The sequence below is a fragment of the Fragaria vesca genome, linkage group LG4, assembly GCF_000184155.1.
Source record: "Fragaria vesca subsp. vesca linkage group LG4, FraVesHawaii_1.0, whole genome shotgun sequence".
NCBI classification, from domain to species: Eukaryota; Viridiplantae; Streptophyta; class Magnoliopsida; order Rosales; family Rosaceae; genus Fragaria; species Fragaria vesca.
In genome coordinates this window covers 18,983,634-19,005,975 of record NC_020494.1, presented here as the reverse complement: position 1 = coordinate 19,005,975, position 22,342 = coordinate 18,983,634, and the positions used below count along the sequence as shown (strand labels likewise).

The window sequence follows — 22,342 nt, the reverse complement described above, 5'->3', positions numbered from 1 at the left end:
GGAGCAATATATCCACGAGTACCAGCTAGCACTAGTCTATGTACAGATCGGCAAGTAATTTTAAGAGGGTGTATTCAATTCAGATTTTAAAAGATTTTGGTTAACTTTTAATAATCCATGGATTATGTTAATTCATTGGTTGTTTTAATTCTATGTAGAGTTAAACATATTTTATTAGATTGATTTATCAGTTTTTCTTTGAACTTATAAAGTCTAGGGTTTGTTGTAATAGAAATAAATTATAAATAAAACTCTAGCTATCAAAACACAAACAATATAGTAAAAAAATGAATTGAAATGAAATATTTTTATACAATGTCATGTGCAACTACTTTTGAATCAAAATAGTTGTCCAACTTTGAATATTCTTATATGAAATCTTCCTATCAAATGATGTGTACTCTATTTCACCCTCATTAATTATCATCATAAACCTCTTGAATCCATCATCCATGTGTTATTTGTGATTCTCATTGCTATTGTTTTAATCCTCATTTTTATTCTCTTCATTTCCATTATCATCAATCCACTTTTTTGTTGTTGTTAGCTTTGTGAAGACTGATCAATACTTGTGAACTGCAACACATAAATATGTGTCATATACCCAGCTGTGTATCATCGAACCAACATTCATATAAAGAGCTTCAAGAGACGTACATTTGCAATTCTATAAGCTTCGACTTCCTCTTGTGTTTCCTAGTGTAATAGAACTGCAAACGTCTCTTGAAGCTATTCTACCAAATTTCGTAGAGGCCTTATTGTTTATGAATAAGGAAAAGACGAAGAAAGAGCTAACAGATGAAGAAATGACATCCACTTTCACTCCTCCTTTTGTATTGAAATTAGCTTTACCTCCTTCCTGCATTGGTATAATCTTGTTTTTGTCTCTTGATTATAACCGTATGTTTTTACCTCCTGATCGATGTCAGAGACTGTCTTATCAGAAATTCAGAATGAAATTTAGACTGACAAACTGTGATTAATAGAATTCTTCTCCTCATCATGAATCCTAACGTACGTAATAACCGAATAAATAAATAAGAACACCTACAGGTTGTTAGGATATTAAGTACTAATTGTATCCAATTAGTAGTAAGTAAGAGTGTTTAGCTGTTAGTTAATTAGCTAGCTTAAGCTCATACTGAGCTGTAAATAAGGGACACGTGGTTGGTCTCTGTGATGTCTTAAGACATCATATATTTGCTGTAGCTTCTCTCTTTTTTCAATTAATCAGAATCACAGTTTCCTTATCTTCTGTATCGCTTTCTTCTTCTCTAAGCTTTTATGGTACCAGAGTTCCAGGCTACGACCTAGGAGGACGTTTTCCGGCCCTCTGAGCTTCCGGCGAGACTTCACATCGAAGCTCCGGTTTTAATTTTGGGGTGCATCTCAATTTTTTTAATTTTTTGCCATTTAGGGTGGTATTGGACGTGCAAGAAGGCCGGGATGCATTTACTCTGAAGGGATTAAGTTGTGGGAGTCTTTTGTACTAATGAATTAGCATGGTGTAGTTTTTAAGAATTTTTTTTTTTTTCTAGATAAGTTGGTTGTTATGATAATTTGTTTCGTATGTTTTCAGATAAGTTATTTCAACGAAGAGGTGTTCTCTTGTTCTTTGCATTTGAAACTACTCGACCATATTCTACAATTGTCATATTATTATTTTCTAGTGGGAATGGTTGGTATCTATGTTCTAGAAAGTCTTTAACCCGGATATGTCTATTGATCTCTGATTTTTTTTTTTTTCAATGCCTCTTTGCTTACAAGTAAAAATAAAAGAAGAAAAGAGGAAAAAGATAAATGAAATGAAAAATAAGAATTATATCACCATGGGCTCAAAATGAGGCCCAGCTGAAACTTCCATATATATAGAACCAATGACATAGTAACCCTAACTATTTGGGAGCAGAGAAATATAAACTTTCTTAAGGTTGAATCAGAATCTAAAAATGGTTGCACGTGTTTTCTTCAGTCACGTGAGAATCGTGCCTCGAGAAAGGTCATGAGCTTGTACCAGCGCAAAGATTTCATTCGTTATCTGATATCTACCAAGCTTCTTTGGTTTAACTCGGGATGTATTTTGTTATGGTATATTTGAATTGAGCGATCTTGTTTAAGACATAATCAAAGCAACTTCTGCCCAACACGTTTCCACCTCTTTTTCTCCAGTGCATTAAAAGATTCTGCAGGATTGACTTTTAAATCTGCAAGGCTAGCTGCTAATTGCCGCTCAATTTTCAAATTGTTGGGATTGTCTCTGTCGTGTGGTTCGGCTCTAAACAATGACGTAGCTAGAAATCGTAATTAGAAGGGTCATAATCTAAACAACAATGGTAACGATTACACTAAATAAAAGTTTTTAATCCTTAATTTAGAGTGAAATAATCTGTAAAAGTTTTTAAACTATGCAAAGAATGCATACTTTAGTTAAATTGATGTATTAAGTCTTGTATCTTACTCTCATTCAAGTCTAGCTTGAACTTGAGAACATTGAGAAAGAAAGATTACAATGAGAAGGAAAAGACAATAAAAAACTATATATATAACTATGGAAGGTTTTAGTCATGAATAAATTATAATAACTACATAAAAGAATTGAAAACTCGTGCTCTGATACACGCATTTTATGCTATATTCTTAATGTATTTCCTACGTTATTTAGCTTCGTTAATTCCTTAATAATGCCATTTCTAGCTTGTTTTTGTGTTGTAGGTCAAAAGAGGCAGTTTTACACAAAAGGAGGCTAAACCGCAAGAATTGAGCGAAATCCTAATCAAAGAAGGATTCCTGATGCAGCAAGGAGTCTCATCAAGTCGCAGAATCAAAGGATAAATCGTTTAGGAAACTTTCTTGTTTTGAAAAGGGAAAGTTGCCTATTTCATTTTAAGAAACTTTCTTATTTTGATTTAGGAAACTTACTACTTTTGAATCTTTCCTATTCTGACTTTCCTAAAATATTTAGGAAACTTTCTTTTCTAATGAGACAGGAAAACCATTTGAAGTCAGGAAACCTAATCCAACTTGGATTAGGAAGCTGTGAATGTCTATAAAAGAAGGAGGACGAATTCTGCAGAAATCAAGGGATTTATGTGTTAATATAAATAAGAAATTAAGAGATTCTTTCCCTTAATTTCGTCATTTAAATTCTGTCCATCCTACCACATTTATCTGATTTTATTTCCCTTGCAGGAACCCTAATTGTGCACCACGAAAGGAAGGAAAATCATAGATTTTTGTCAGAAAACTGATTGACAGCAGAAGAGGGAAAGTTCCTATCACAGGGATTTCTTTTGGAGAGCAAGGAATGTACCTAGTCCATATTAAAGCCTTATGCAATGGATTACTGCAAATGATATTCCAGAGAATTCTGGGAAGGTCTAAATCAGATTTAAAGCAATAATTCTACATTGTTGGATGGCAAATCAATCAAGGGGCTAGGAGGACAGCTAGGGTTCGGTCAAGACAATATAAAAGGGAGCAAGGTAGCAACGTTTTCATCATCTCTTCTTCGCACAAAAATCAGAAAAAACACGTTAGCCTTCCTTCTCCTTTTCGACGCCTCTCTCTAGAAAAAAAGCAATTCAAGCCGGCACCTTTGTAGGACTTCTCCAGAAGGTTGCCGAGAAGCAGCAGGCGTGTGCGACCCTTCGAACATCTCAAGCTTCCTTGAAGATTTATAAAGTGTAACTCATGTCTCGTTCCTTCTATCTTGTTATTGTTCTTTGTTTTCTGTATTTGGATTTCAAGTTGGAATTGGCTGGTTGTTAAGAACATGAATAGGTTAATTTTCAATATAAATTCAAGCATCTTTCGACTAGTCTATGATATTGTATGATCTGTTTTGTTGCCTTGTTGATTCATTAAATGTATAGTTTTGTTTTCACTAAAACTCTAATCTGCAGGTTCGTGTTGCTATGATCTACACTAAGCTTCTTCAAGTAAGTGTAGATCTCCAGTAGTAAAGGCTATGTAATAATAGCCGAAACTATGCGTTACATGCTTACAAGTTAAGCAGCTTCCTGTAAACTTGGGCATGTTCAAATTCAAAATTCTTTAGATCTTAATGATTCATGTTTAGTGTGGATGGGTACTTTGAGTGACACAAAGTATCGATCGCAGCATTTGCATGAAATATCATAGGTTCTAGACTTCTCTGTGCTTAGGAGAAAAAGTAAGTAGAATTAAAGAAATGCATGACCGTTGCAGTTTGTGTTTCGAGTTTGTTATTGATATCACTTGGCAATGAATTTGATTATATGTTTGAGGCATGTTGATACTTGCTTGACTAATTCTGAAATTGCTGGTTGATGTGTGTGGAAGATGATCACTTGTATATATTATATTTTATTTTCTGTTTTCGTAGGAATTTAGTAAACAAACCCCAAAATTCCCTCTGAAATCATGTAAATGTAATTGCTGTTTATATTCTGTAAATAACTCTTAAACTAGACTCTAATCTGTTTAGCTTTGTAAACGCAGGAGCACCATAAAAGTCTCCAGATTGATCGAACCTTATTTACCATTACTACAATTGTCAAAACAAGGTTCATAATTATCGCACGCCCGGTAACGAGCCGCGTCATGCTCTTAAAATATAATCTCTTTTGTTGTTGGGGTAAAGACCATATTCATTTTAAAGAAATTTTAAGAAATGTGTTGGAGATGGTCTAATGCGGTTTGGTCTATGATATCGAGTAGTTAACCATTCTGCTCCCATTCCTTGCAACATAATCAAATATACTATCTAAACGCTTGATAATAAAAAAAAAAAATTAAAAACAATTATTAATCAATTCTGCAAGACGAGCAGATGTTTTCCTTAGGATCCGCACAAATCTTAGGCCTCTAAACACCTTCATGTCTGGAAGGAGAAAGAATCAATACTATAGTAGTACCAGATCACAAGCAAAAGAGATCACATCATCCCTCAAACAGGGCGAAGTCAACCAACAAGTCTGAAAGATGAAAACACCATCACTACCACTTTCAACTCTGTGACATTTGTGTGTTTACATGACCGTATCTCTCCATCACTTTTCTTGTGGCCAATGCTGCAGCCTCACTTGCACGCAATGTCCCACTTGCCATGAGCGCAGCAAATTCAGCCGCAATCTCCTCTTGTACCTTACTTCGAGCGTCCCCAAGAGGATCTGCAATCCCATTGCTTGGTTTGACAGCGCTTGCTGACTTTTTATTCTCCTCCGGCTTGGTGAGCTGCGTTCCAGACTTCGATCCATCAGCTGTCACATTGCTAGAATTAGGTTTTGTGACATTAGCTGTTGGCTGGACTACTGAAGGAGGCCTGAATTGTGGAGCTTGAGGAGCAGCACCACTTCTCAAAGTCGCTTCCAAATTTTGAATCATAGGCACTATAAAACAAAGTCAAGAAACAATAGATCAGTTGCTATATCACTACAATCCACACAATTTAGATTTATTTGTTTTTTGACTTCTCTCAAGAATTAATGTAAACCAAACCCACCCAACAGATATAATAAACTGTCAAATATTTTTGATAAGATAACCTGGATGCATCATAACCATAAAGGCCTCAGGCCTCTTCAGATAAATGAGAATCATATGAAAGACAGCAAGGATCATAGACTAGCTATCAACACTTACATATAAGAGCTCCCATTGGACTGCTCATAACTTCAGTAGGAAGCTGCAGAATATAGTCTGGTATTGTTGCACCTACAAGAAACTGAGCAACCTCGTTGCTAAAGTTGTTGCAATTGTGAGTCAGCAGACTATATGTCTCAGCAGTATATCGGGGACTGATCTCCTGTAAATACGACTCAAAAACGTCCTTGGGTATATGTGTTTCACCTAACTCTACCACTCGAAGTGGTGTCCCATACGGTGTCGATCCCGCAGGAGCTTGTTGTATGCCTCCCCCAAAATAGTACTCGTTGCCATAAACTGATACTCCTGTATGCCTGCAATTGCAAACACATATAGATAATCAAAACCCCTACATTACTTGCTAAAAACAACATATTCCAAATTTGTGGCGAACTCCATAAAAAATAACACACCTACCATATACCCTCAATGGCTTTCCCTATGAATGCCATAGACATCTGCTTGGCCAGGCCTTGGCTTAGGTCATATACATTCAAAGTAACCCTATGACCCTCCTGCACAAAGTTCAAATGCATCAGATCAGAAACCGCAATGCACCCCCATAAAAACACAATTGGGCCAGGAAAATTAGCACACAACAATCAATAGGTAGTAATAATGCATACCTCTGCCATCTCTCCCACAGCTCAGTATCAAGATGCTCACTTTAAAAACACAAGAGCTGTTAATAAAAATCAAGAGTACCTATTCAAATCAAAATCCAAAAAAAATCACAACTGTAAGTGGGGATTCCAATAGCAAACATCCCAACATGAAAAGAGAATACTCAATTCAGAAAAACCAGATCCCATCACCGAAAGACTTCAAATTTCATGGAACCTATAAATTTTTGCAGAAAAAAAATTGAGGAATTTTTATCATCTCAAGAGGCATATCCGAATTGAAAATTGCAACTGCAGACAAATATACAGACATAAAGAAAATGATCAAAACATAGAGGGTAGCGGACATGTCAACTTAAGATAGAAAGTAATCTCATACGATATGAAAACAAATAACTAATCGATATGTAGTTAAGTGCTTTTCATTAAGCATGGAAAGCTTTCTAAGAAGAAAATATATATTTTTCCCAGCACCACCAATAAAATGAAACCCAAGAAACCCAATAAACCGAAATTATACCCTTTAAAATTCAATAAAAAGCTAAATGCTGAGAATTTCTTCTCACATCAATGTTTATGATATATATTGTCTACTGCAAACACAAAGCAAGTAAAATCTTTACTTAAAAAGCTGTGCAATTGGAAACGCAATTAGTTGATGAACACAATTGAGTGCAGGCAATTATAAGCATCTATGCATATGCAATGAAGCAAGATTGTAATAGAATAGAATGTTTCTATTACATGTTGATTAACAGCTTTGTATTTCCAACACTCTTTTAGTGAACCAACTGAATAGAAGCTGCAAAAGAGTGAAACTGATCAGAAAAATTTACTGAAAAGAACAAACAGATACAACAACATCAAAGTCTATTAGAACAAACAGTTCTAAAATTTCTGACAAACCATACTTATGTGTATGCTAAACTATACACATAAGTAAATCAAACAGTAGGTGGCTGGTTGAAAATGCTAGTTTAGGTCTATGAAAAGCCAAAAACTTCACCATATTTTATCGCATAAAAAGAAAACGACATGTGAGTGAAGTTATGAATGATGATCTCTTTTCGAAAAGGCATGCGTTTAGTATATGGAGAGAAAGAACTATATGTAATACATATACACATATACAGTATATATAGAGCGAGAGAGAGACTTGCATTAACTTCAGTATGGTGATCTCGTCTTGTACCTGAAAATCAGTAAAAGTCATAAACATAAGTACCAGATAATAGAACTTATCATGCAAGTAAACATTTCAAACTGGCACCAGACAGTAATGTGGCCATTACTCATCACACAATTGCATATCAGGGTAGCATAGCTCTATTCTCTATCGTGCAAAGATACCTGACTAACCACAACACTGTTAGCAAAATGCAGAAACTAATTGGCCTTTGATATCCTTGAACAAAGACAGTTAACTCATATAGCATATAATTTTTTTAAAAACCAAACAAAAAAACAACTAAATTACGAAATCAACTATACAACTTCACCAAAACTAATTCAATCAATTGATATCATTCTGACATTATGATGGCAAGGAATTATTGTGTAAGGATTCAATTCACCACCGAACATAATAAGGATTCAATTATTGTGTAAGGAATTATTAAAGTAAACGCCTACACCAGAACATAACTATCCCAGTCCACCACCTACTGACCTTTTGTAAAACTGGCCTATGTAGTCTTGGACCAAAATATAGCTAAGGCAGACGACAAATAGAAACATGCTATTGATCCCAGCAAGCAGTCATAAGTAGATAAATGCATACATACAAAAAGAGGTAACCAAAATCGGATCATATAGATAAGTCGGTGTGCTGGAATAAGGAAGTGGGTGAATAAAACATCCCCATCCTTGTTACCAACCGTGCAAGACATGAGCCACAAAGAAAAGTACCACTGCATAATTTGGTATCATATAAACACACTTGCAAAAGGCACCTTTACACTACCCAATTCCCTCTAATCAACAAAAATGACCATAAGAATCTATATCTCAATTTCCTTAAACAACATAATTCTGCAGCAGAAAAAGACGCTCTTCATTCAGAAGAATAAATTGAAAACCAATTACTCAAGGCAAGAAGAAGCAGTACCTTTCTTGGCCTTGATAGAACTCTGTTTTCTAAGAAAGGCAATCAATCACACCTGAAGACATGAAACGAAATCGATCAAACAAAAAAAATGATAAAATTCCAGTAAAAATAAAAAATAAAAAATTTTCACAACCCACCTGATTTTTGAGATGATGAGGAGACTTGACGGAAACTGATAAGATTCAGGCGGTTTTGAAGAAGGCGAGATTTCGGCAAGGTGGAGGATTAGGTCTCAAGAACGATCTGGAAGGCGAGAGAAAACTCAGTTCGAGAAGGATCAGGTGTTGACGCGATATGCAAGAAAGAGATCGAGAGAGAGAGATATAAAAAGCGGCTCTCTCCTCTCCTCTCCTCTCCTCTGTCTGGGCTTTTCTGGACTCTCTCCTGTGGGTTTCTAGAAACGTTTAGAAGTTGAACGTGGCTCACAGGGGCAGAAACGGAATTAACCATACCCAACCCAAGGGCAAAAGACGGAAAAAAATACCCGCGTGTTACTGCGGGATAGAAAATTGTAATGTTTCGAAAAAGTAACTAAACCTAGCAACCTACTTACATAAAATAAGATATATGAGAGATGAAGTAATATGAAATTACAACAATGATTTTATGCTCCTAGCTTGCAGATTCAGACTTAAGGTCCGGTTCCAATGCAGTACTTGATGTCAAAGTCCTCAGTTGCTTCAATGATATCCTTGTATGCAATTTTGCCATCAAAATTCCATATTGAGAATAAATCACCATTCTTTGGTGCTTCTGAAGTCAGATTGGTTTTTCCTATCTCGCTGACAGAGAATCACAACTAAATACCCCAAACAGAAAACAGCTAAGATGATGGCGCCGGGAATGAATATGTTCATGTGCAGCTGCATGTCTATGTTACTAGAATTGGATAGAGAAGAGTGGAGGAATTAGGAAGAGTGTACCTATGTCATATGGAATGCTGCCGCTGAGTCGATTCCGACGAAGTTGGAGAAGAACAATGTTTGGGAACTGGGAAGAGAGAGAGATGTTGAACTGTTGAGAGGGGATATTGACTTGACTTTTATTGCTTAAAATGAAACAAACGCGTTGCTGACTGATTCAGATGAATATGATACACATGAAAAATAGGGCAATTGTGGCCCAAGTGTTTATACGGCATTACCTTTCATGTTACAACAGCATCTTTCTCTTTTTTTAGAGGGTCACCTTATGAAAATAATTTGGTTTCAAACAGAACGAGGGAGATGGAGACGGATTTTACTGACAAAAAATTGCATACAAATAGATGCATTCTTATATACAAGTACAGACCCTATAGATAAGGGGAGTATAGGATCAATATTGCATATCCCTTATAGTCTAAGGTGGGAATTGTATTCATAGTTTCTAGCTAGCATTAGTGACTTTCTCACTTGCATTTGTATGGTTTTCGGACCACTCATGCTTAACTGTTTTAGTCGTTATGATCTTTGATCAATAGAGCTTTTTCATTTTCCCTAAAAAAAACGAAGTGGGAATTGTATAGAATGTGAATATGTATCCCAATAGGATTTATGTTCCAATATTGGTTGTGTTTCCTCGCATCAACAAAGCTCCTTGCGCTGTTGCCTTCAGCACGTTTCATCATTACGAACGCTGATGGAGGATTTTAGAAACAAGATGAGTACGAAAATGAAAGAAGGAGGCAGATATAAGATGTAAAATCATTAATTTGCGATATAACAGCCAAGCTACAAGGGCTTCTTACAAATGTTGCTTTCTCTGTTCTTCTTTTGTTCTGCAAAAATATTTAATGACGAGTTCGTAACTTCGTATCCATTATGTTATGATATTATCCAAAAAATCCATTATGTTATGATTGTTATCACAGGAGCTAGATGCATGTCATATATGTTGAGATGCATTGGGACGTTATAGGTGTGTATTGTTTTGAACAGAACTGGCCCTAAAAATTTATCGACCATATCTGTATAGGTTGTGTGAGGAGCATTTGTATCCCAATAGGATGTGTGACAGTGTGAGAAGCAGCTAGTCATTATATTTGCTTATATATGGAGTAACATACTGCACCTGATGAGCTGCTTGTTTATCTTCTGAACTACTTACATTTCCTGATTCATAAGTTCCTGTATGGAAATTTCATGAAGAGGCTTAGGCAGTTTAGGTCTACGGTTAAGAAGCTCCTTCGACACATGTTCCATCGTTGGCCTAGATTTTGGTATCGACCGTAGGCATGCCAAGGCTAATGTAGCTAGCATAACCACACTTGATGCTACCGGTTGAATCCTGGGAGGAGATAGCCGTGGATCCAACACATCTTTCAGCATAATATGTAAACCCAAGGATGACTTTGTCGACATCAATGAAGATGTTGCTACCAAGGAAAAGAGTTCTCCAGGATGTCTTCCCATGATTATTTCTAGGGCCACCACTCCAAAGCTATAAACATCGCATTTCTTAGTCGGGGACATGGTGTATGGAAGTTCTGGTTTACCAAAAACCACAGATGTTTAAAAGCAAGCATTCGAAACATAAAAGAATAAGAAACAAAAGTGAGGCAGAGAATCTGAGAAAGAGAAGCTCACCTGGAGCAATATATCCACGAGTACCAGCTAGCATTGTTCGATTAGAGGAATTAGGAAATAAGAGTCGTGCTGTGCCAAAGTCGGATAAAGACGCCACCATTTCGGAGTTGAGAAGAATGTTGCTTGTAGTCACATTTCGGTGAAGGATTGGTATAGTGCAGTTTTGATGCATGTATGATAATGCATGTGCAAGGCCTTCAATGATATGTACTCTCTTAGTCCAATCCAATTCTGCAGCTTCAGTATCATTGCTTAGAACACTAAATAAGCTTCCTCTTTCCTTGTATTCATAGACCAAGAACATACAACGTTTGTGCAAACAAAAGCCATGAAGCTTCACAATATTTCGATGTCTGATCTCCGATAACATTCTTACTTCATTGCTGAAGCTTTTGAACAGCGCTGGCTCCTCAGCTTCCCAATGGTGAAGTTTCTTCAAGGCAACTACTTTGCCGCTTGGTAGCTGTGCTCTGTAGACACTACCGTAAGTTCCGGTTCCAATGCAGTACTTGATGTCAAAGTCCTCAGTTGCTTCAATGATATCCTCATATGCAATTTTCCCATCAAAATTCCATATTGAGAATAAATCACCATTCTTTGGTGCTAGTCTGAAGTCAGATTGGTTTTTCCTAGCTCGCTGACAGAGAATCACAACTAAATACCCGAAACAGTTCCTAGCTCGCTGACAGAGAATCACAACTAAATACCCGAAACAGAAAACAGCTAAGATGATGGTGCCAGGAACAAAGATTTTCATGTGCAGCTGCATGTCTATGTTACTAGAATTGGATGGAGAAGAGTGGAGGAATTAGGAAGAGTGTACCTATGTCATATGGAATGCTGCCGCTGAGTCGATTCCGACGAAGTTGAAGAGGAACAATGTTTGGGAACTGGGAAGAGAGAGAGAGAGATATTGAACTGTTGAGATAGGATGTATTACTACTTTATGGTATGGTATTGACTTGACTTGGTCTCAACTTTTATTGCTTAAAATGAAACAAACACGTTTCTGACTAGTGACTAGTAGATGAATAACGTACACATGAAGGTTAAGCTAAGCAAATAATAGGGCAATTGTGGCCTAAAATTTTATACGGCATTAACACCTTTCATGTTACAACAGCATCTTTCTCTTTTTTTTTCCGAAACAAGTCAACAACATACAGATTATGAGCTAATAGCATTAGAACCCAACTGACAACTGAAACTTAAGCACCTACTCTTCATTTTCAACTCTAGCATGTGACGACTCAAGCTAATACTAATCAGAACCTTATAAATGAACAATACAAAAATATAGGTACCAGTGATTATAATCGATAATTTATTCTCGAAGCTGTTATTCCACAGAAATGTACAGTATGCAGTCTGACATTACTTGGGGGAGCAGAGGCAGGAAATATGAGATTGCTTGGTCCAATGTTTATGATGTTTGTACGTATATCATAATCCATGAAATTTTCCCTAATTCAACGAGAAAGCTCCACCACAGTACCTGCACAACTCAGAACAAATGCAAGCCTGTAAGTATGCTCTAGTGGATTCACATCATGAGTGATCTGCAAACTGTGGAAAACCAATAAATGCTCCAAGGGAAGAGAGAAATGAAAAGCTCAAAATAGATTTCAAAATATTTTCATATATACTTATTATTGAAGGAAATTAATAGTAAGATCACGACAACTATTGCAAAAGCTACTTGCAAGTCCAAAAAGGAATATGCAGTACCTGTTGCTGAACTTCTCAACAGCATCAGAGGCGTAAAGAAGGGTTTCATTGGCTTTTTCCAGAACCATATAAAGTTCCTTTCCTCTTGTTACCCGAGCTATGACCCAAGCATTGTTTTTCGCTCTGATGCTAACTTCCAACTCTTTTTCATGACCAGCGTTATCCCACAGTGCTCTACTCTTTTCTCTATCAACTTCTTCTCTAACCTTACTTAAGGCAAGTAAGGACTCCTGCCACAGACCAGAGACATAATTAGGTAGAGCACAGCTGGAAGATGCAACCTAGTCTGGCTGGAACATAGCACCAGTAACATAAATAGAAAAGATGAAAGTATAGAATTAGAGGAAAGAAGAGAGCAACACAAAATGTGGTGAAGTATTCTACCTTACTAAGGGTTGTGACCTTTCCTGGTGGAGAAGCCCTGGATAGATTTCTGTCTCCATCCACTAGTAAATACCGATATCCACTAACATGATACGCGTTCTCACCGCCCCATCCTTTTGATAGTTTTTCTTCAACTTTGAACAGCTTTGTGGATACCTGGAAGAGAGTAAATAAACCACAAGTTCAAGAAAAAGCTAAAACTTGGCAAATAACATAAATCAGAAGAATCACTAATAATGACACCAGTACAGTTAGCTTTGTCACAAGTTTAACATAACCTCTATTGATGTAACAGTAGATTATAAGATGGCAATGCTAACAACAAGCATGAATTTCAAATACTGCATGTTTCAAAGAATATAGCTACTGGAGAAAATAGAAAGACTAACATTCTCAAGAACTTGCTGCTTCACTGTAGAAAGACCTTGCTCCCCATTTAGTACTGAAGAAACAGGAATGAGAAAGATTAAGGTGAGGCTTTTATGCTGATGGGCACACAGATACATCCTTTCCTCTGACTGATGGAGAAATACTGTTGGAGCGGCAGACACCCCAATACTAGGCTCTGCACCCCAAATATCAGTCGCAAGAAAACCATCCTTCCCTTTGGACCACTTGTCCTGCTTCAATGGCCGTATGATACGAGAACTGTTGTCTCCAGCAGAAGAATTGTTGTGTGAGCCATGATACTGTTCAAGAGCAGCACCCGAACGGGACAAGATAGAACCTGAGGGAACATTAGATGTAGCCCCTTTGCGTAAATAGGACCAGGAACTCGCTCCAGAGGACAAAGCACGGGGTGTCAACCTTGAAACAGCATATGCAAATAGATTTACAGTGTCATCCTAACAAAAATAAAAGAAACACAATTCCAGAAAGTTAGTGATACACAAAATAAAAGCACCCAGAACTCTGCTATGAAAATTCTAGGATAAAAAGTGTAATTCAGTCCCTAAGCATCTCAAATGATTTTAAAACCATAAAAATTAATAGGCTGAGAAGATCAAACCATACAGGAGAAAGTGTTGTCGATACCAACAAGTCCTGAAACAAGATTAGTGAATGACAAGGCAAGTTCCCGGTACTAGGTTCAAGTACCCTGACAAGCGACTGCAAAGACAAATGAAACCATTCAAAACTTGCAGAGAGAAAACATATAGGCATGCACTTAATTTAAGAACTAGTAGAAATGTAAAATGATGCGGCATAGTCAAAAAGACAATTCTACGAAGGCCTTCACTATAGAATAGTTTGGTCGTACAGGTAGTATTACAAGTTAAGGTTAAAAATAGGGTAAGGATCACAGGAAACCGTTTCTGGCTTCAAAACATGATGTCTATACATCTTAGTGGTAAACATGAAAAGAAAACAATAGGGAGTTAACACAACAACAGTCAATATATCTAGGAAAATCCTTTAGTAATGCACGTAACCTATTTCAAGAACAAGTCTAGAATACTAAGGTGAAAGTTTTACCACAACTAGTCAGGGAACAATGTGAAAAAGATGAATTGTTCCACAAAATTTATGACCAGAAATTCTGAAAACAAACCTGAACTTCAATTGCGGCCTCCCGTCCTACAGTAAGCATCTGCACAGTTCCACGCTCCTTCAACGAGTCACGGAACGATGGCATCAGTAGTTTCTTCCCAACAAGAAAATCTGCCTCAGAGAGCAAAACCATACACATGAGATACAGCAACTTCGGCATTACTTAGGCAGAAAAATCCAATTTGAGAGGATATGACACAGCAACTTGAGTATTACCGCAGCAGCACTCATCGAATGGAGACCGCTTTTCAAATGCTGGCAATTAGTGACTTTACAATGAAATTTTTAACCAAAAGACAATGTAAAAACACGACTTGAACATAAAAAAGTAACAACACAACAATTTCACAACTTACCACCAAGATAATCCATGACGAAAGGGTACAAATGAGATCTTGCTAGCACTCCCCCCGGGTCTCTATCCAGCATCGCTCTCACAGAGCCATGAAACATCACAAAAAGAGAATGCACTTCCTTAAGAACCTTTCTTAATGCATCGGTTCTCCATTTCGCTTCGTACTCCATGCTCTTCTCCACTACCTACCACAATGTAGATCAAATCTCTCTTAAACTCCTTATCACTAATGATATATTGCTACTAACCGTATACGATTAGTACTGAAAATGAGTGAGAATTGTTACCATAACCATCCAGATATCGGATTCGGCCTCGTAAAAAACGTGTGAATGCCTGTCTGCCTCTATGGCCTCACAAGCAGCCTCCGGAGAGAAGATCCTGCAACATAAACCATGAATTTCAACCAATTCTACTCATCGAAATCCTCGACAGCTCAAAACTAACAGAGAGATCACAATACCTGGTGAATGTGATGAGTCCTTCACTGAGCCCAATCACAGAGAACTGAGCTGAGAAAGGCAAGTCAGCAGGATAGAAGAAGAGTATCTTATCCAACTCCTGCCCTTCGTTTTGGCCCCTCCGCAAATCAAACACACACAATTGCATAGCTTCTGGGGCGGTACTAGCCGATGCCAAGCCCATAGCTATGAACCTAGGTTAAATCGCCAGAATCAGAAAACACTGGAATTAGAGGAACTGAAACCCTAAATTTCTTGAGGTTGTAGTGATTGATCGGATTAGAATGGCTTACCTGAGGTCGAGGCTGGAACGAAGCTTCGCGAAGAGGTTTGGTATTGAATTGGTTGGAGATGACGGTTGTTGTGTGCTCGGCGATTTGAGAGAGACGACGATGACCGGCTTTGAAGATTTGAAGGGTAGGTGAAATCGGAGGGAGGTGTTACAGTCTCTAACAGAATCTCTAGTCGTTCTCTAACTAAAACCTTCCCACCAGCACGAGGGCGTGTAATTCATGAGTAACGTTTTCATTTTTCCTTTTTCTTTTCTTAAAGATAAATGTGTATTACATGGATTTAAATTTTCGTTTTTATTTTCTTTTTTAAAATAAAATAAAATATATTAGAACAAATTTGATTTTAAGTCGCCATCTTCAACGTGACTCCTATCAAAAAAAAAAGTTGCTTATATCTCACTTTCAATGTGTAAAAATAGTAAAAAGTTGCAATCTTTAAACTTAGATCTTTTATCATACAATCTCGTCATTTCTACATTATCATCTTTCAACTTATAACTAATACAAACATGTTGTCAAGACGTCCATCCTCGGCTAACTTTAGTATAGCTCAATTGTGCGAAATAATTTATCTTCAGTATCTAACAAATCTGCAAGTACATTCGTTATTAGAGTACTTAGTTGATTAATAGGCTAGGCAAAGACATATACTGGACAAGCTCACATCTTCGTGGACTTATAAATAATTTTGGCATAATTGTCAATTTGCTACCTTGATTTTCACCTTGGTGTCAATTTGTTACCCTACTTTCATTTCAGCCAATTTGCTACGCTAGTTTTTCATAATTAACTAATTTGTTATCTTAACTATTAAATATGTCAATTTGCTACCCTTCCATCAAATTTGCTACTTTAGGCTTTCAAGATTAACCAATTTACTTATTAAAATTTCAATATCGATCAATTTTAACCTTTGATTTTCAGAATTAATTCATGTTTGGATGAAGAAATAAACAAAATAAAATGACAAAAAAAGTAGCAAGTTGGCTAATTTTGAAAACATGAGGTAGCAAATTGGCAAAAATAATAGTTAGTATAGCAAATTAGCTAATTATAAAAAGTTAGGGTAGCAAATTGGCTTAAATGAAAGCTAGAATAGCAAATTGACACTAAAGTGAAAGGTATGGCAGCAATTTGGCAACTTGCTACCTTATATATATAGTTCTCGTTACACTTTTGTGTAGCAGTTAATGTTTCAATTGTTTATTATTGCTTTTCTCATTTTATTCTGCTTGTTTTTTTTGTGTTAGGTTTCAGATGAAGCAAGATTTGAAGCTCTCTCAACTGATAAAGTAGATCTCTATGGTTTCGTTTCAAACTTTATGTGTTATTTGTAAATCTTTATTTTCGTTCTGTGTTTGAACTACAGTTTTTTTTTGTCTGAAAGTTTGAACTATAGTTCTCATCTGTTCATATTTTAGTTTATAATTGTTTTTCACACTTTAATTTCCTTGTTTTTTTTTGTGTCAGGTTTAAGATGAAGCAAGATTTGAAGCTATCTCAACTACAAAAAGTAAGATCTACATGTTTTCGTTTTGAACTTTATGTGTAATTTATGAAAAACTTTATTTTTTGTTGTGTTGTTGTTCTACTTAGGTTTTTCGATCTCAATCGCTCGCCTTTACTTACTTAGGGTTTCTTGCACGCTTTTCTAGTGAGTTTCATCGATTTTTCTGATGAGTTCATCGTTGTTGTGTTGTTGCTCTTACTTAGGTTTTATCAAGTCTTGCAATCCTCGATCTCCGACGAGTCTCACAATATGGACAACGGAGAACCAAGGTCGCTGTTATGGATCTGGTTGCTAAGAACTAAGGAAAGCTAAGAAAGGAAAGAAAACGACAAAAAATCAATTCAACAAACGACAAAATTAAGGTCAAAAGGTTTTTGCTGTTTCTCTGGCCGGAAACTGAACTGACTTAAAAGTTAAGAACTACCGGTTCAAGCGGCCGTAAATTTCAACATGAATATAAACTAAACAGATATATATCATTCAGGAGCGCTTCTGTTGCCAGTACTCCCACACCTTGGAGGAGGCAAAGTTTTATCGGCGAAAGACATGATTATGCCACTGGGCTGACTACCTTAGGCCACATGACTGTGATTGGGCCCACAATATTGCAAAGCTGGAACTAAGCTGTGTGATGCCTACGCCGTCGGAACCTGCAATAGAAACCCATGCTTAACATTAACATCTATTTATGAGTTATATCTATTGTTGGTTCAATCAAGGAAGTCAAAAGTTTTCCCTTGCTTTATAAATTGATTTGTCTGGTTTTGACTCTTACGGTATTTACAATAACAACAACTAAAAGATCTTTTTTAAGATAGATGATGATCGATGAGGTTATCATAAAAACTCGAACCCTAGCGCACGCACAGTGGCGGTCTTTAGAGCTCTGAGTTTCTCGCTTAGTTTTTTTTAGAGATCTTGTCATAAATACGTTCTTGTGTGTTAATAAACATGAAAATTGAAATATGGTTATCTGTAATAAGCATTAAACTGAATATGAATTAAAACTATTAGCCAAATTGCTGTATTTTCATTTCAAACCATATTTGAACACTGCAAATTCTTTTTTTCACCAAATGAAGGTTTAAACCAAAAATATTCAGTTAACGATCACTTCATGCGGGTCCCGTTGTCTCTGCCCAAATCCCTATAAAATAGGGCCTTCACCTTCCTCCACAAACCAAACCAGCTCTGCTCAAAACCTCAGTTTCCTAAAATCATTCTCCCCTTTCAAAAAACCAGTGTCATGGCTAATTTCAGCTTTATCACAGGCAGTTTGACGGTGAGGAGGACCTGAATCCTCCTCATCTCCCTGTTGATACTGAAGGTCCTCAATATGACATCTTTGGTGGTCTGGCACTGCCTTCTATTCTTTTCCTTCTCGATTGTCGTTCGGCAACCCCTACTCACAACTATGGCATTCCGGTGACCCCTAGTCACTTCAGTAGCCTCCCTGGTAGCCACGGTCACTTCTTCAGCGTTACACCAATGCATGATCACTCCACCAACGTGACGGTGAGCCGTGGTCAGTACATGGGGCTTTCTGCGAGCCGTGGTCAGTTCATGGGTTTTCAAGCGAGCCGTGGTCAATTCATTAGTCTTCCGGCGAGCCAGTTCATGGGTCTCATGGCGAGCCATGATCAGTTCATCAGCGTTTCATCCACTTATGGTCACTTTATGGGTCTTGCTGCCTGCCATGATTAGTTCAATGACGCGGTTGCTTCTGTTGTTGCTGAACGTGATGACTAGGTCATCCACTTAATGTCTTTGGAGGGTAAAGAGCAAAGATGATAATTTGTGAAGAATCCGGTCGACATTGCCTTGGAAATGGCTGCCGGTATTCCCATAGCCTGGAGGAGGCAGAGGTGTACCAGTGAAGGACCAGACTCTGTGACCCGGCTAACTGCCCTAAGCCACGTGGCTGTGACTGGGCCCACAGCGTTGAAGAGCTTGAGGCGCACAGCTTGGTGAAAACTAGGCTTTGTCAGGCCTATGCCGTCGGAAACTGCCACAGAAACCCTTGCTTCTATGCTCACAGTCAGGCGGAGCTTCGACGCTGAGGAATTATATATATGGGGATTGTACAAATCAGGTCTTACACGATAGTCAGGGGCTTCTTTGAAAGCTAGTCTCTGTTCTAATCAGGTGTTATAGCATTAGGTAATGCTCTTTTGTACGTGACCTGTGCTGTTTAAATGATTATATGATGAATGATATCTATCTCTTTTGTGACCTTTTTGAATTTGTCGACGATCACACCAACGATCCAAGACGACTCCAACTTTTACATATCAAGTTTCAACATACTTGAGCCATGTGCTCATACGCGTGAAATTTCAATTCTCATGTATTATATGATGTTGAATGGCCAATTATGATATATACTCGTTTCTAGGACCAACAATAACTACAAATCTACAATGGCCAATTCTACAATTGTTTCTCTTACTTAATTAGGTTTTATCAAGTCTTGCAATCCTCGATCTCCGACGAGTCTCACAATATGGACAATGGAGAACCGAGGTCGCTGTTATGGATCTGGTTGCTAAGAACTAAGGAAAGAAAACGGCAAAAAATCAATTCAACAAACGACAAAATTAAGGTCAAAAGGTTTTTGCGGTTTCTTTGGCTGGAAACTGAATGAACTTAAAAGTTAAGAACTACCGGTTCAAGCGGCCGTAAATTTCAACATGAATATAAACTAAACAGATAGATATCATTCAGGAGCGCTTCTGTTGCCAGTACTCCCACACCTTGGAGGAGGCAAAGTTTTACAGGTGAAAGACATGATTATGCCACTGGGCTGACTACCTTAGGCCACGTGACTGTGATTGGGCCCACAGTATTGCAGAGCTGGAACTAAGCTGTGTGATGCCTACGTCGTCGGAACATGCAACAGAAACCCATGCTTTTATGCTTACGGCCAGGCTGAGCTTCACCGGTGAGTAAAGAAGAGGCAGAAGATGATTCGATGTGGCCTAAATGGCGGACTCTGCAGCGGCATACCACAGTCCCTCTTCGAATCTCTACATAAAAATGACATGCTTATTAACATTAACATCTATTTATGAGTTATATCTATTGTTGGTTCAATCAAGGAAGTCAAAAGTTTTCCCTTGCTTTATAAATTGATTTGTCTGGTTTTGACTCTTACGGTTTTTACAACAACAACAACTAAAAGATCTTTTTTGTTTTTGTCCCATGAATATCATCAATGGAAGGAGAACTTTTATGTAATTTTTCGTATGGTCCTCTCACATTGAGAAGGAACATGATGATTCTATTAGTAATGACTTTGTGATAAAGATATTTTGAAGCTGATGAGTCAGGTTTTACATCTATAAATTTTGTATTTAGTTTTTTTGTGTGTTACATCTAGAGAGTTTTATGTATATTGTTTTGTATGAGCATGCATTCGAGGCTAGGGGTAAAGCTCATTACGTTCCCTCCTCTTGTCTAAATGCATCATTCTTTTCCATCTATAATTGCTCTCGCACCGTCGAAGTTTTTTTTATTATATTAAAATAACTAAAATTCAAGTCCCATCCAGTTTCGATTCCTAGATCCGCCCCTGTTGAGAGGCGTTTGGGTTTAGTCTTGCTGGTGTGCCTCGACTACCAACGCCGCAAGCTCAAGGATCTACCAAGCTCGATCCTCTATGGGTGACTAGTGTCCTCCCGATTTCAGATGCGCAACCTTCTCTTTTCAGAATAGAGCCGAATGACCTCGGATTATCTTATCTCAACCTAGGTGACAATCTCAATTTTGAAACTTTTTCGACGATGATACTATGTTGCTTTGTGTTTTGTGTTTTGTATGTCTATTCATTGAATTTGATTAATTCCTATGACACTTATTTGCCTCTGTTTGATGTTAATGTTGGGGTTTAGAACTTTTAGGTTAAAGTATATGCTTAAGATGTTTCACTTCTTTAGTGGGAATATCTCTATTTTGCAATTGGTAGAAACACTTGGAAATTACTTGTATTGATTGTTCTGATGCAAGATTGGCATTGAATATAAAAATTCTTTTTCATTATGTATAGTTCCTTTTTGCACACTGTTTGTCCAAAAAACATTATTAAAAATAAAAATTGGGCATGCTAATAGGCTTGCCAAATATTTTTTTAAATTCATTAATAGAACTTTGCGACGACAAGTTTGCCATAGCCAATGATTGAATTGCGACGGTGTAAGCTGTCGCTATTTGCCGACGGCTTTGACAGTCACTGCTTGCCGTCGCTAATGGGTTGGCGACGGCTCGTTGCCGTAGCCAAAAGCAATGGCCATGCCTTCAATGGTGACAGAAGAAATGTCGTCGCCTAGCCGTTGCCGGTGGTCTTTTGTCACGGCAAAATGACTTTTGGCGACGGCATTTTGCCGTGGCTAACCGAATTCTTTTTTGTAGTGATCCAAATCTAGTTCCTTGGAGGATGCGCACAAATGGTCTAATGGAATGGTTATGACAAGGAATTTACAGGTTCAAGTCACTCACATTTATAGGGAGGGAAATGTTACAGCGGATGTTCTGGCCAACTTTGGCGCCTCCCATGTTGGTAGGTATATTTGGTTCACTCTTCTCGAGTTCTTAACCTCTGCAATTGGTCGGGATTTCAATGGACAACCGACATATAGATTTAGATAGTTTTGTTACGTTCTTTTCTTGTTTCTAATGTCGTTGGTACGTATTCAATTAATCATTTTGTACTCTTGTAGTCTTTACCAGGCATCTCCTTGAGTCCGGTTTGGTTTGGCACCCCAGCTCTTATGTATTTTGCTGTTATTTCAATAAATTTTCGGGTTAGGACGATGAGTTAGTCCTAGTCCCGCTTACCCAACAAAAAAAAACTCCTTGGAACAAGTTTAACGGGTCATCTTCAAACTTATAACACTTCATTAAGGACTCAAGGTAACAGCATGAAACAATCAATGATTTTACAAAATTGGTTTATTTCATTTGGGCCGTTTATAGTAATCCTGAAGTGGGTCGCCCATATGCTAAAAGAAGCCCGTTTAAGAGCAACCCGGAATCCCTGCCCAATAGAACGTGGCCCCACAAGGTACGGAAACTTTACATTACGTTGGAACTCTCCCCAAAACTTCCCCATAACCGCTTCTACTTGAACCTCTCTCTCTCTC

At 37.6% G+C, this 22,342-nt stretch overlaps 3 protein-coding genes across 5 annotated transcripts; all 3 read right to left on the bottom strand.

Annotated features, from left to right (window-relative positions):
• Window positions 1-4,691: 4,691 nt before the first annotated feature.
• Window positions 4,692-8,714, bottom strand: LOC101313978 (desumoylating isopeptidase 1-like). Of its 3 annotated transcripts, XM_004297367.1 has the most exons (8): window positions 8,493-8,714; window positions 8,356-8,407; window positions 7,409-7,440; window positions 6,993-7,050; window positions 6,252-6,330; window positions 6,043-6,140; window positions 5,623-5,939; window positions 4,692-5,369 (listed from the first exon to the last, which is right to left on the bottom strand). In XM_004297367.1, exons 5-8 carry the CDS (start codon window positions 6,258-6,260, stop codon window positions 4,987-4,989), a joined length of 807 nt encoding a protein of 268 aa, XP_004297415.1. In that variant the 5' UTR covers window positions 6,261-6,330; window positions 6,993-7,050; window positions 7,409-7,440; window positions 8,356-8,407; window positions 8,493-8,714; the 3' UTR covers window positions 4,692-4,986. The 3 variants fall into 3 exon arrangements, with proteins under 3 accessions (XP_004297415.1, XP_004297416.1, XP_004297417.1); XM_004297368.1 differs by lacking the exon at window positions 6,993-7,050 and having other exon boundaries at window positions 8,493-8,685; XM_004297369.1 differs by lacking the exons at window positions 6,993-7,050; window positions 7,409-7,440 and having other exon boundaries at window positions 8,493-8,649.
• A 272-nt stretch (window positions 8,715-8,986) lies between these two features.
• LOC101301487 (probable LRR receptor-like serine/threonine-protein kinase At4g08850-like) lies at window positions 8,987-11,894 on the bottom strand. The gene is made up of 3 exons (XM_004298449.1): window positions 10,923-11,894; window positions 10,444-10,822; window positions 8,987-9,137 (listed from the first exon to the last, which is right to left on the bottom strand). Exons 1-3 carry the CDS (start codon window positions 11,689-11,691, stop codon window positions 8,987-8,989), a joined length of 1,299 nt encoding a protein of 432 aa, XP_004298497.1. The 5' UTR covers window positions 11,692-11,894.
• Window positions 11,895-12,006: 112 nt separating this feature from the next.
• Window positions 12,007-15,873, bottom strand: LOC101313692 (vacuolar fusion protein CCZ1 homolog B-like). The gene is made up of 10 exons (XM_004297366.1): window positions 15,695-15,873; window positions 15,404-15,595; window positions 15,228-15,321; window positions 14,942-15,125; window positions 14,587-14,696; window positions 14,049-14,144; window positions 13,424-13,879; window positions 13,035-13,190; window positions 12,651-12,880; window positions 12,007-12,417 (listed from the first exon to the last, which is right to left on the bottom strand). Exons 2-10 carry the CDS (start codon window positions 15,583-15,585, stop codon window positions 12,387-12,389), a joined length of 1,539 nt encoding a protein of 512 aa, XP_004297414.1. The 5' UTR covers window positions 15,586-15,595; window positions 15,695-15,873; the 3' UTR covers window positions 12,007-12,386.
• Window positions 15,874-22,342: the final 6,469 nt, after the last annotated feature.

Bases quoted from the DNA above. Each gene is read 5' to 3' on its own strand.
- LOC101313978 (XM_004297367.1), bottom strand. The intron at 5,940-6,042 runs GTAGGTGTGTTA...TTGCAATTGCAG, and splicing joins AAAGCCATTGAGGGTATATG to GCATACAGGAGTATCAGTTT. The intron at 5,370-5,622 runs GTAAGTGTTGAT...TTTGTTTTATAG, and splicing joins TCCAATGGGAGCTCTTATAT to TGCCTATGATTCAAAATTTG.
- LOC101301487 (XM_004298449.1), bottom strand. From the start codon at position 11,691: ATGCAGCTGCACATGAAAATCTTTGTTCCTGGCACCATCATCTTAGCT. The intron at 10,823-10,922 runs GTGAGCTTCTCT...TTGGTAAACCAG, and splicing joins TCGTGGATATATTGCTCCAG to AACTTCCATACACCATGTCC. The intron at 9,138-10,443 runs GTAAGTAGTTCA...ATTCTCTGTCAG, and splicing joins GAACTTATGAATCAGGAAAT to CGAGATAGGAAAAACCAATC.
- LOC101313692 (XM_004297366.1), bottom strand. From the start codon at position 15,585: ATGGGCTTGGCATCGGCTAGTACCGCCCCAGAAGCTATGCAATTGTGT. The intron at 14,145-14,586 runs GTTTGTTTTCAG...TTGTCTTTGCAG, and splicing joins AGGCCGCAATTGAAGTTCAG to TCGCTTGTCAGGGTACTTGA. The intron at 12,881-13,034 runs GTAGAATACTTC...GGTCTGTGGCAG, and splicing joins AGGTCACAACCCTTAGTAAG to GAGTCCTTACTTGCCTTAAG.